Genomic DNA, 14,136 nt, shown 5'->3' with positions numbered 1-14,136 from the left:
GGGTCAATTGCATGCTTAAAAAAGAGCATAACGGTTTCCATTTCAAGACAACCCGACAACTTACGGGTAAAATCCTTCCTACTTCCGGGTTATGCCCCACCCACTTCCGGGTTAGGCCCCGCCCAATCCGAGTACAGATACGGATACAGATAATTCATATGGTTCAACAGATACTGATACAGATACAGATAATGCTGTACTCGCTCATCCCTAGTATTTTTGACAAACTGAGCTGGAGGATGCCAGATCGTTTAAGAAGTAAGTGAAACATAACTAACGTTAGCTTAATGGCGCTACGCATCCTTTATCTAACGTTAGTTAGTTAAATTCTAACTGTAGCCGCAAGGAATCATGTTTCACTTACTTCTTAAACCATCTGGCATCCTCCAGCTCCTATATACATACATACATACATACATACAAACAAACACACACCATTTCTTATTTTAAATGAAAACAAACAAAAACTTGATAGAAAAATTCTTAACTGTCAAGCAATGTATTAAAATGTATTAGCAAGACCGTGGTGACGTCATAAAGTCAGCTGCTGTTCCAATTGCAGAAAAATTACCACTATCCGTTCTCCGGTACTCGCGAGTCAGGACTTCTAAATCCATCTCCCAAGTCTATTCTCGTGGGAACGCAAGTCCGTTCTCGCCGTCTTAGGTATTGAGAAAGGCCCATTGTCTGCGTTTCCCTTTGTCCTGTGCCAGTTCGTCGCGTCCCATATTAAAGAGAACCCGGGCTTACCCATGTCCGTTACCAAGTCTTGCTACGTTTTTTTGTACTTTGTTCAGGCTCGCTTTCTGTTTATTCCTTTGTCAGCCTAGCATTTATTTTCTAGATCCTTTTTTGTTCTTATGTTTAGTAAAGAGTTTTTTCCTCTGCTGAGAGTGATTTTTATTTGTTTCCTTTTGTAAATAAACTGATTCTAAACCATGTCTCAGAGTCATGCATTTGGATTCAGGGCCATCGTCCGGTTGTGATAGATACTACCTCAAACGCAAAAACAATTAACATGAGACAGTAAATAGATTAATTAAAGCTGCGAGCAGCGATGAACAGGGGCTTCGCCTCTCCTTGCGTGTCGGGGGGGCAGCGGTCAGCAGGACAAAATAAATCACTCTTAGGACTGGTATTCAAACCTGAGTCTGTGGTTTCATAAATCCACCAACACTAGGCTATTGCCGAGCTGCAAAAGACCTGCAAAAAGTAAATGGAATGTAGCAGAGACAGTTTATGGAGATCGCAGAGTAATTGTTACGGGTCTCGGGCACGATGACCACAATAACAAAAAGATGTATTCCTGTAAAATAAAGGTAGAGTCTGAAGAGCAAGAACCACAGCAAAACTCGTGTCGTTCTCCAGATTGCGTCTAAGGGGGTGGACAGGAAGTCCGTCCGCAATAGGCAACTGGGAACAACCAACTACAGAGCCAACATCTCGCCTTTACGTCCACGTAGGACTACATCTAATAAACGTAAAATAAGGATTGTTTTATTTATTTATGGATGTTTACGCACACTAAATAAAATTTGTGTCTCTTATTAAAATAATACCAAATATGGTTACACATATTTGGGTGCACCACATAAACGCGTTCGCATCTCCACCAGTATGTGGCAAAATATGTGTATTTAAACCATAGATATAAGTATATTTAACTGTCTGTTATTTGTCTAGGTTACATATGTGTGGTGGCGGGCGTGGTTTCAGCTCGGCTGCAGGTGGGAGAGAGGGGGAGTGGCTCGGGGAACAGTGCCAGGTGGAAACAATAATAACCAGCTGGCGGCGATTGTGTGTGTGTGTGTGCTCTCCCCTACTTAAGCAGTAAGGCGGGGGCGAGCGAGGGGGAGAAGGATCGACGAGCGAGCCGGACGCCGGTACGGTTTTCCCTGAAATCAAACGAAAAGAAACCCATAGTGGTCTTCCCTCTCTGTTGCATGGCCAGGCACAGGCAGTATGTAACAGAATTGGGGGCTCGTTTCATTTAGGTGCGTCTGATTCGGAAAGTCCTTTTGATAGTTCATAGATTTGAATGTGTTTGTTGGGAAGACGCATGCGGATTAAGGTGAAAATCAATTGCGTTTGGAACAATTTGTTTATTTATTTATTTTGTTGGTGCGTGAGAGGAGGAGAACAATTAGGTACATTTTTACCTGGGCCGTCGTTAAAGTAGGCCAGGTTGAAGTATTGGCGGCAGGGCTGGACTGGTAATCGGGCATACCGGGCAAATGCCGCACTTGGGGGCCGCTCTATAGTGGATTAAGATGGAGAAACAAAGAGCAAGGGGGGTGCGGAGAAATTGCGGGCCAAAAAAATATCTAGAGGTTGATGCCTCCACATGTTCAAAAATAACCGACGTGTTTAGTGCTGTAGCTTCAGTTTCCAAAACTACTACAGAACCTGACGACATGTTGCAGAAACAGCAGGTGAACATAGCACATGGAGGAGGAGAGGTGACTAGCCACAGCGATAGCGGTGCTTGCGGCTCACAGTAGGGTTGCCAACTCTCCCAACCAGGCAGGCAGCAGAGGAGAAGGTGCAGCAGGTGTCTGAGTCTGAGAGTGAAGTCCAGGAGGGGCAGAGTTAGCAGGAGAGTGTCATTGAAACGGTAAGCAAGCAGGTAGCTACATGAACAGGGAGCGAGCGTTAATCAGGGCGGTGCATGAGGATAGTGTGTGTGGGCCTGGCTGGGCCACAACCAAGATTATGACGATTTAACAGTTGCCTTATTATAATATTCATTATTTGAGGTAACAAACATTAACGTTGTCGGATGTTGCCATTGGAGGTTGTCATTTGTCCAATTGTCTCTTAAAAGTGACTGCAATGGCCACTCAGTTAGCTAAAGTAAAATGACACAGCATAAGCTATTTTGCACTGTTTTTGTAGCTAGCAGAGTTGAAAGTTCACTTATTCAATTGCAACTTGGGATATTATATATTCTAATGTAACCATTTAAAACTCATAACGTCGACGGCCCTTCTCTAGAAAAAAACTGAAATGATGCCATTTGATTATTTTAATTATTACTCGCCCACAACGAGTTACACGTTAGAAGAGGTATCTACCGTATGTTATTTGGGGGTTAAAAACCCGCTATGCATTTTGAAAGCTGTATATTCAACTAACTAGATATTTTATAATGTTTCATCTGAATTTCCAATATCATCAATATGCAATATTACGGCAAGTGAATACTCAATAAACAATAAATAAATTAAATTGTGTATATATATATATATTATCAGGACGTTTTGTGTGAGTAATTTGTTTGTATAAGTTTTTTATGGGAAGTGTCTCAACAATTAGAGGTAAATGTTGTAGTTCACCCAAAAATGAAAATTGTGTCATCATTTACTCACCCCCAAGTTGTTTCAAACCTGTATGAATTTCTTTATTCTGATAAACAAAAATATATATTTTGAAGAATGTCGGTAATCAGACAGTTGATGGACCCCATTGACTTCCATAGTATTTTTTTTCTACTATGGAAGTCAATGGGGTCGGTCCATCAACTGTCTGATTACCGACATTACTGTCCATGGCACTTACAGTAGTTCTCAGCTTTGTATGGGTTTTTGGGAATGGAACAGTAGATATGCATATCATCAGGGACCGCAAGGATAGTGTACTGGTTGGTGGTTGTGTCTGACCGGGGGCCGGTCTGAGCAAAAATGCCAGGGCCCTTTTTTTGTCCCAGTCCTGCCCTGATTGGCGGTGAGTGATTGTTTGACAAGTGTAGGTCTGCACTGCGCGTCAAGATTGAGTTTATTCGATAAAGTATTCGATAAAATTATCAGAGCTTTACGAGTGCCCGTTAGTTGTAATGTTTGTTATTTTAGTTTGTTATTTTTGTGCTATCCTGGGCAGAGGGCACCGTCGTGGAAGCCTTCTTTAACAGCATTTTGTCGGGGAAGTTAAGGCTCCGCTGATATCGTGTAATAAAAATCTCTGTCCTTGGGATATGCATGAAGAGGATCGCTATTTTTTCTTTCTTTTTACAGGGCAGCTCTGTTTTGTCTCGTCTGATGCGCAGTGTGGTAGCCACATTTGCATTGGGAAAAGGTGAGCTTGTTTTCTTTATCTGCAAGAATTGTATGGGGTAAAATTAGTTTCATTTGTATGGCTAGTTTGGAGGATTTTTTTGTTACTCCATCCGTGGAGGTTTTGAATAATTTGACAAAGGATCAGTTGCGCCAGGTTTGTGACCATTATGGCCTTGACTTAGGTTTACCCAGAACAGCAAAATTAGCCCAGATTAGATTGTCAGTTCAGGCTGAATTGGTTGTTAAGAATATTTTGTCACCTGTATCTAAAATTGTGGATGAGTTTGGAGAAGCACCGTCGACACCTCATTCGACAGGGTTGTCTAAGGTGGCACTCACGTTTGAGCAACAAAAGGTGTTGCTAGAAATGCAACAGAAAAAGAGAGAAGCTCAACGTGAGGCAGAACGTCAAGAGAGAGAAGCTAAACGAGAGTTAGAGATGGAAAGAATAAAAAGTGAACGTGATGTGGCGTTAGAACGGCTGAGACTGAGTGCTGAAGGTAGGCTTCCAGTTGATGGGGATGAGGGTCCTGCTCCTAGGGAGTCTGTGCGTTCCCCTGATATATCTAGCATGGTTAGGTTGCTGCCAAAATTCAATGAAAGAGATCCAGATATTTTCTTCTCTTTATTTGAGTGTGTGGCTGATGACCGTGGCTGGACTGACTCTGAAAGAACGCTGCTAATCCAAAGTGATCTTGTAGGTAGAGCACAAGAAGCGTTTATTGCTTTGCCTGTACCAGATCGAAAAAAGTATGTCAAAGTAAAAGAGGCAGTGCTTAAAATTCATGAATTGGTTCCTGAGGCTTATCGTTTGCGGTTTCGCAGATGGAGGAAGGGAGAGGGTTACTTTCCTTTTGTTACGGATGGGTTAGTTTCACTGGTGGGTAGTTCCAACCAAGTGCCAGTTAAGATACTTACAGGGGCGTCTGAGTCTTTTATCTTGGAGTCTGTATTGCCTTTTTCTGCAGACTCTAGTACTGGGAACAATGTTTTAGTCCGGGCGATTGGGTTGCAAGTTGTCTCTGTTCCCTGGCACAGGATTAATCTGCAGTCGGATTTAGTGCAAGGGGAAGTAAAAATAGCAGTTCGCCCTTCTTTACCAATAGAGGGCGTGCATCTTCTTTTAGGTAACAACCTGGCTGGAGAACGTGTCTGCCGTGATATACTGCCCCCTGTAATTGTTAACAATGTTCCTTCTATTCCAGCCGACAGTGACGTTGGTGGTCAGGATTTGACTGTCGTGTCGTGACACGGGCTATGAGTCGTGCCTCTAATGATAATGTTTCTCAGAGTAGAGAGTTTAAGTCTGTTGTTGTGCCTAATTTACCACCATCTCTCTCTCTCATAGTGATTTTGTTGCAGCTCAAAAGGAGGATGCAACATTGAAAGATCTGTTCGTTGGGGTGTTAACGCCTGTGGAGTTGCGAAATGCATCGCGAGGGTATTTTATTCAGGATGGGTTGTTGATCCGGAAGTGGTCCTCTCACACTGACGAAGGGGTTGATGATCCAGTGTTTCAAGTGATAGTACCATGTAAGTTTAGAGACCTGGTCCTACAGACAGCTCGTGGGAATGTAGCTGGGCACTTGGGGGTTAGAAAAACCTATGACCGTCTTATGAAGTACTTCTATTGGCATCGCCTAAAGAAGGATGTGGCAGCCTTCATTAAGACGTGTCATGTATGCCAGTTGACGGGGAAGCCAAATCAGGTGTTAAAGCCAGCTCCACTTTACCCTATTCCAGCTCTAGAGAAACCATTTGAAAATGTGTTAATTGATTGTGTAGGACCATTGCCTTCATCTAAGTCAGGGTGTGTTTACCTGCTGACGGTAATGTGTCAGTCTACCCGGTAATGTGTCAGTCCACCCGGTATCCCGCTGCCTATGCGTTGCGTACAATCACAACTAGGTTGGTGGTGAAAGCCCTTTCACAGTTTATTTCCATCTTTGGTATCCCTCACACTATACAGAGTGATAGAGGCTCTAACTTTACGTCACGCATGTTCAGAGAGGTGCTCGAGCAGTTCCGTGTGAAACATCAGCGTAGTAGTGCCTATCACGCTCAGAGCCAAGGTGCTCTGGAGCGTTTTCATCAGACACTGAAGTCGCTTCTCAGGGGTTATTGTGTCGAGCGTAACAGAGACTGGGAAGAGGGGCTCCCATGGTTGATGTTGGCGGCACGAGAGGTAACCCAGGAGAGCACGGATTTCTCGCCTAATGATCTGGTCTTTGGACATAGAGTTCGGGGGCCTTTAGCGGTCTTACAGGGGGAGCTGAAATGTCCTGAATCTCCTGTTAATTTGTTGGACTACGTAAATGGTTTTCGTCGTAGGTTGTTTTTAGCCTGTGAGATGGCGACAGACAACCTTACAAAAGCCCAACAGAAAATGAAGAGTTGGTATGACCGTCGAGCTGAGCCAAGGGTGTTCAGTCCTGGGGATCAGGTATTAGCATTATTACAGATAGCAAATTCTCCGTTCCTTGCAAAATACACAGGTCCTTATAAGATTGTTCGAAAAGTGTCAGACCTGAATTATTTACTTTCTACAACAAATCGTAGGCGTTCCACTCAGCTCTGTCACATAAATCTGTTGAAATCCTACTACAGCAGGTTTCCAGTCTCTGCGGCAGCAGAGTCTAGCGACCTGGTTATTCCCGTTTCTTTAGCCGCAGTTGTCGGGGCTCCTAGGGCCATTGAGACTCCCTACATGGGGGCAGAAAGTAGTGGTGAGGACGTGGTAGGACCTGATGACTGTGTGCTGAAACCTCGTCTGAGGAACTCTGAGAAACTGACTTTTCATATACCCTGATTTCATACGCTTTCAGTTCTCCTGACTAACACTTATACTGACTTTATTTACTTTACGTTGCTCATTCGTTATCATTAATAAGCGGTATTTTCTTTCAATCAACTCATTGATTTGTGGTCTTCCCTCTCTGTTGCATGGCCAGGCACAGGCAGTATGTAACAGACACCCCTGCTCTAAAGTGTGAAATTTAAGTCAATAACCTCACCAAGGAGACACTGAATCCCTTTGTTTGTTATATCAGCCAGACACGCTATTAAAAAGAGAAGAAAAAAAAAATACTATGACCCTGACAGGAATCGAACCCGAGTTTAGATATGGGCTCTCTTGCAATTTAGAATTCAAATAGGTTTTACGCCTCTTTGCAAAAAATACAGGGAATATTCACATTAAAAAAATTATAACTAACTTCCTGTTTGTTTTAGAGCATAGTCCTCAGAGCCTTGTTTAAGTCTCCCTGTAATACATTTGTTCAAAAAATCACCATACTTGTAGGTCAAACAGGCTAAACCGCAAGGGGCGGTATGGCGGCAATATTTCACTTTTGATCGAAAGCTCCATCAGGTCTGTAAAGGTCATCACTTAGGACACTCAGAGGTTTTCAAGAGTTTTGGAGTTTGCCAAGGCTCAGAAGATGTGCTTGAACTTTCATGCGAAGATGGTGTCGTCACGGCAACAAAGTTTGTCCAAAACTCCCAATATTCACTGTGACCTATCATCACAGTCTTAAGGCTTATATTCCCAGATTTGAAGTGGATTAGATTAAAGGGCTAGGAGATCTAACTGTAGAAATTTTGCATTGGCCTAAGCCAATAGGTGGCGCTATACTTTTTTGAAAATCACTGCATGGCAATACACAGGCATCATGAATAAACATTTCTAGCCAGAAATATCAACGTTCCTTGGAGTTATCACATTTTAGATTTTGAAGAAAATTATTGTCAAATATTGTCCAAACTGGACGCAAGATCATGCCCAGGTAGTTTTATGAAACCTCTGGATTTTAGTAACTTTTGACCCCGCGGTTGTGGATCGGATTTAAACTCTCAGAGAAGTTTCTTCGTTTGTAAATGCAAAAAACACAGGAAAGTGCAAAAAACAAGCAGAATCATTATAGCGCCCTCTAATGTTCAAATATTCTGGGAAAATTTGGGGATGTTCTAAGACCCAATGTGAACATGGCCTATAGATTTGGTGGACAGGCCTTATCCTTTTGAAGTTATAGGTCTTTCCTTTTCAGGCCACACCCCTCACAAACTTCATTGGTCCATAACTTTATTGAAAAATGAGATATCAACATTCTTTCAATAACTTTTGATGGCATCGAGCCAATGATCATTTTTCCGAAGATTTCGTAAGAATCTAACATAGCGTCCGGGAGGAGTTCGCAAAAACGTGTTTTTCACAATATTCAAAATGGCGGATATAAAACGGTAGGCGCATTTGCATACCATGATTGACTTTTTTGTAGAGCACATCCAAAAGCACCTGTGTGCAAAGGTTACAGGTCAATCGGTAAAAGTGGGAAAAAATTTCCCCAGAGGGAGCACTTATGGGGGCGCTATAAATGCCCTAATTGCGGGACCCGAAGAATACATAAATATTTCGCACTTCTGAAGCGCATGCAAAAATAGTTTTTGAACATGATAAAGTCCCCAAAAGTGCGATTGAAGTGGCAAATAAGAATAAGAATTCTTGCAATTTCAATAGGGCTTTGCCCCGACTTTCAATTGGCTCAGGCCCTAAAAATAAAGAGAGCGAGATATAGAATTCCACCCGCCTATGTGGCCAGTGAGAGTGACTGCTTTACCCGACACAGCCGAATTCTATCCGTATTTGGGAGGTGGTAATATCAAGCCCTGGTGCCGCTGTTTGACTTGCAGGTTATGGGATAGACATTGTGTGGTGATCTTACTGTAAACAACGACAGAGACGGGGTACTCCATGAGGTTAAAAGCTGACACCACCATGCAGGTGAAGGTCTTCTGGTCTTTGAGCGAGGCCTCTGTGATGAGCAGACCTAACTTGTCGTCTATGCTGACCCTGTCGGAGTAATTGTCCGTGGCCTGAACCGTGGCCTGCTCGCTTCTCACTTGTTTGATCAACAGATCGCCCACAGTGCCGTCATCTTTCTCCTGAAGAAACAGAGGACAGACAGGTCTGAGATTTGAACATCCATGTTCTTCAGTCCTCAATTACATTTAGGATACTTCACCAACAGATATTTACAAAAATGTAACTAGTGTCATTCAGAGAAACTTTCAAAGAAAATCTCACTGATTTAATTGAAAGTTGGAGCTCCAGGGAAAATGCCTCCTAAACAATTGTCACCTTTTCCCCCAGTTGTGGGCAAGTGAATTTAGCTAGAACTTTGGTTGAAAAATACTCCTAATCTGATTAAAGCTGTTGTTTCTGATGTTAGGGGGATGTCATGAATTAAACCCCTCAAATTTAGAATTGACCAAAACACACCAAACAAACCAGTTTTAGTTTAGATATTGCTGACTCAACGCTGAAAAAAAATCATATTTAACATTATATTCAACAACATTTGAGCACCTGTCTTTAAAATGACACTCATAATGATTAGATCAGAAGCTCTACTGAGCTGCCTTTTAGGAAGGGAAGACTCTAAATACTAAATTCTCTGTACACCTACATTATTTACCATGTAACATTTCTTACAAGGTTCCAACATACATTGCTGGCTGCAAAAACTATTTTGGATTACAGTCAAAATGAGAAAATCTGTTTCCTTCACTTTGTCATATATTTATAACAGTTTAAAAATGAAGAGATTTTGTGTTACAATTTATAATTTGAGTCTACTGCAATAGAATATTTTGGAAATTAATCTCAAGCTCTTCTCAGCAAAGGACATAAGGAACGATTTTAACCATATGTCAGGACGTCGAATACAACTACACATATACTGTAGAAGCACCAATATAGACACAATGCACGACAATCATAACTGCACAATCTCTGTTTTGTTTTAAGCACATGGGAGGTTGAGTCGTGGAGAGGCTACACATTTCTTTTGTCTGGCAGTGCTCACACAAAAGGGCTGAAGAACCAATTGGCAAAAAGGTAATTTACTGTAAGTGCTCTGTATTTGTCGGTGCGGTTTGCCGGGCCTCCAACACCCTCCCCCGGTCCAGGAGCGACGTACTGTGTTCCCGTAAGGATCCAGAGAGGTATACACCAGGCGTTGGTGGACTCGGGCTGCATGCAGTCCATGATCCACCAGAGGCTGGTTCAACCCGGGGCATTGGTGGAGGCATCACGGGTGAGTATTAAATGTGTGCATGGGGATATTCACGACTACCCAGTGGTGCCAGTAGAGATTAGATTTAGGGGCAAAAAGCATAGAGTAAAGGCTGCGGTTAGCTCCCGCCTTATGCACCCCCTAATCTTGGGAACAGATTGGGCGGGGTTTGATAGGTTAGCGGGGCAGTGTGCGGGGGTGCGTTCACGGTCAGCAGGGAAATGCGGGATGTGTGCTGTGCTCAGTGGTGACGCAAGGTTGTCCGATACTTCAGACGGGGGGGGGAACCGACGGAGCCTCCTACGGCTACGCTCCATGGAAGATTTTCCACTGGAACAGTCTCGTGATGATACTCTACGCTTTGCCTTTGACCAAGTGATACGAATTGATGGTCAACGGGTGCGCCCTGACGCAGCATTATCCTACCCGCACTTTTCATTAATTAGGGACAGACTATACAGAGTGAATCGTGACGCTCAAACAGGTCAGGAGAACACGCAGTTGGTGGTGCTGAAAAGCCGTCGGGAAATTATTTTCCAGGCGGCTCACTATAACCCGATGGCTGGCCACATGGGTAGTGACAAAACTATGGACCGGATAATGACCCGATTTTACTGGCCCGGCATCTGGGCGGATGTGCGCCGATGGTGCGCGTCCTGCCCACGGTGTCAGCTGGTAAACCAGCCGGCCATTCCGAGAGCGCCGTTACGACCACTCCCGTTAATGGAGGTGCCGTTCGAACGCTTAGGCATGGACCTCATCGGGCCATTTCACCGGAGCGTACGGGGATATCGCTTTGTGTTAGTTCTGGTGGATTACGCAACACGATATCCAGAGGCAGTGCCGTTGCGCAACATCTCTGCAAAGAGCGTTGCGCAGGCTCTGTTTCAGGTCATCTCGCGAGTTGGAATCCCGAAAGAGATTCTGACTGACCAGGGCACCTCGTTCATGTCACGCACACTGCGGGAACTTTACGAATTATTGGGGGTTAAGTCGGTTCGGACCAGTGTTTATCATCCCCAGACCGACAGACTGGTGGAACGGCTGAATAAAACACTGAAATCCATGATTCGTAAATTCATTCACAACGATGAACGTAATTGGGATAAATGGCTTGATCCTCTGTTGTTTGCACTACGGGAGGTTCCCCAGGCCTCCACGGGATTTTCTCCCTTTGAGCTGCTTTTAGGCAGGAAAACACGGGGGGTGCTCGACCTGCTTAAGGAACACTGGGAGGAGGGTCCGAGCCCCGGTAAGAACGAGATTCAGTACGTCCTGGACCTGCGAGCCAAACTCTACACACGGTCCAACCGGTTACCTGAACAAAAGCGGAAAATTGTTCAGAGGGAATTGGCTGCTATGCTGGCGATGGGGGTAATAGAGGAGTCCAACAGCGCCTGGTGCAGCCCCATCGTTCTGGTCACCAAGAAGGATGGCTCCATAAGGTTCTGCATGGACTATCACAGGGTGAACGCTGTGTCACGGTTAGATGCATACCCGATGCGGGTCGACGAACTCCTGGACCGATTGGGCACCGCACGTTTTTTTACGACACTGGATTTAACCAAGGGCTACTGCCAGATTCCCTTGTCGCCAGAGTCCAAGGAAAAGACGGCTTTCTCCACTCCGTTTGGGTTATACCAATTCACCACGCTTCCCTTTGGGCTGTTTGGGGCACCGGCCACTTTCCAACGCCTCATGGACCGGGTGCTGCGTCCGCACGCTGCATATGCTGCCGCCTACCTGGATGACGTCATCATATACAGCACCACGTGGGCGGAGCATGTGCGGTGGGTGGGCGCGGTGCTGGAGTCCCTGAGGCAGGCCGGGCTCACCGCCAACCCGGGGAAGTGTGCAGTTGGGCGGAGGGAGGTACGGTATCTGGGGTACCACTTGGGCGGTGGGCAGGTGCGCCCTCAGGTGGACAAGACGGCAGCCATCGCGGCCCAAGACAAAAAAGGAGGTGAGGCGGTTTTTGGGGCTGGCGGGCTACTACAGGAGGTTCATCCCGGGCTTTGCGGCGCTGACCAGCCCCTTAACTGACCTGACGCGGAAAGGTGCCTCAGATCCGGTCCAGTGGTGCCAGTGGGCGGTTGAGGCAGTGAAAACCACTGCTCCACACACCTAACTTCTCTCTCCCTTTTATCTTGCAGACGGATGCGTCGAACAGAGGGCTGGGGGCCGTTTTGTCCCAGCAGGTGCAGGGGGTGGACCGCCCGGTCCTCTACATCACCCGGAAACTATCGGAGAGGGAGGCCAGGTACAGTACAGTGGAGAAGGAGTGCCTGGCCATCCGGTGGGCGGTCGACTCCCTGCGGTATTACCTCCTGGGACGCCAATTCACCCTCTGTTCGGACCACGCCCCGCTCCAATGGCTCCACCGCATGAAGGATACAAACGCCCGGATCACTCGGTGGTTTCTGGCTCTACAGCCATTTAACTTCAAAGTGGTCCATAGGCCGGGGGCGCAGATGGTTGTGGCGGACTTCCTCTCTCGTCCACAGGAGGGAGAGGGGGGGGAGTCGGTTCGGCCGGATGGCTCCCCAGCCTAAGTCGGGCGGTGGGGGTATGTGGTGGCGGGGTGTGGTTAGCTCAGCTGCAGGGGGGAGAACGGGGGAGTGGTTCAGGGAATGCTGCCGGGAGGTAATTAGCGCAGCTGGTCAGCATCAGGATGATTGTGTGTCCCCTGTTAAAACAGTGAGCAGGACGCGGAGGAGGGGTCGAAGCAAGGGCTCAGGAGCGGAGCGACGACGACAACACAGATCGGCTAAAACAAAGCCGTAAGAAAGAATAAGAATAAAAACCTTTCCTCGTTGCAACGTGTGTCCGTGCTCTTATTCTCGGAGAACCCGGCAACGATGTGGACGGCTACAATTGCCTTTCCCAATAGAAGAATTAATGTAATAACTCAATAACGATCTCAAAGATGAGATCACCATTTTCTTGTGAACATCTATATAATATTTCTAGAAGAGCGAGCACATCAGTAAGTGTAAGAAGAAAATTAGAGCTAAAGGCTGACTACAACACGTTAATCCTCCAACAGGGTCTCTGCACAGAAAGAGACCCACCTCGGAAATAGTTAATTTACCTGGAGGTCCTGTACATCAATTTTAAATGTGACAGTATTTTGTAATCCAGGGTGTGTAAAGCTGTGCTGTTGAAAAGGAGTGTCCCTGTTATTTATGACCACTGTGTTTTTATCCCCTCACTATGTTCATTGGTTTTTCACTTATCAAAGTAATATTTTTGGTCAAATAATTATTTTTGTCATTTACTTGTGATGACATTGATTAACAAAGTTTAATTATGTACACAAATAAAATCCCAATTCATCATATCACTCCTCTTTTTGGCAGAAAAGTGAAGTGTGTATTCAGAAATGTCTCAAGATAAAAAAAAAATAATTTTACACAAAGAGTTGTTGAAAACAGTGTTGAGTATCTACTTACGTATTTCCACTTGACAAACATGAGATCCTTTGGGGCGGCAGCTCCACCATTACATGGTACAACAATGTTCTCTCCATACAGGGCAGTTACAACTTCTGTAGCACACACTGCAACAAAAAACGTGACAAACTCAGTTTACACCATGCTGCTTGGGGCTCCAGCACAGACACAGTTCATGTTGAATTTGTAGAGATGTCGGCCATATTATCTGCCCAGAAGAGTGTTGTTGTTGCTGCGGTTTAAATTCGTTTTGATGGAGGAAAAACAGAAAAGTATGATTTAATATAGTGCCCATATCCCTGTGATGACTTTATTAGGTACACCTGTCCAACTGCTCGTTAACACTTAATTTCTAAGCAGCCAATCACATAGCGGCAACTCAGTGCATTTAGGCATGTAGACATTGTCAAGACAATCTCCTGCAGTTCAAACCGAGCATCAGTATGGGGAAGAAAGGTGATTTGAGTGACTTTGAACGTGGCATGATTGTTGGTGCCAGAAGGGCTGGTCTGAGTATTTCAGAAACTGCTAATCTACTGGGATTTTCACGCACAACCA

General features: G+C 45.0%; 1 protein-coding gene across 1 annotated transcript in view; it reads right to left on the bottom strand.

The window, feature by feature from the left end:
* Positions 1 to 14,136, bottom strand: part of LOC119215400 (CD166 antigen homolog) — a 47,675-nt gene that overhangs the window by 11,406 nt on the left and 22,133 nt on the right. Inside the window, exons 2-3 of the mRNA XM_062558189.1 lie at positions 13,579 to 13,685; positions 8,774 to 8,993 (exon numbers count right to left, since the gene is read on the bottom strand). Of these exons, the coding sequence (XP_062414173.1) occupies positions 8,774 to 8,993; positions 13,579 to 13,685 (327 nt within the window). The remainder of the gene's footprint in view (positions 1 to 8,773; positions 8,994 to 13,578; positions 13,686 to 14,136) is intronic.

The sequence above is a fragment of the Pungitius pungitius genome, chromosome 16 (genome assembly GCF_949316345.1).
Source record: "Pungitius pungitius chromosome 16, fPunPun2.1, whole genome shotgun sequence".
Taxonomy (NCBI): Eukaryota; Metazoa; Chordata; class Actinopteri; order Perciformes; family Gasterosteidae; genus Pungitius; species Pungitius pungitius.
This window is presented reverse-complemented; position numbering and strand designations above follow the sequence as displayed.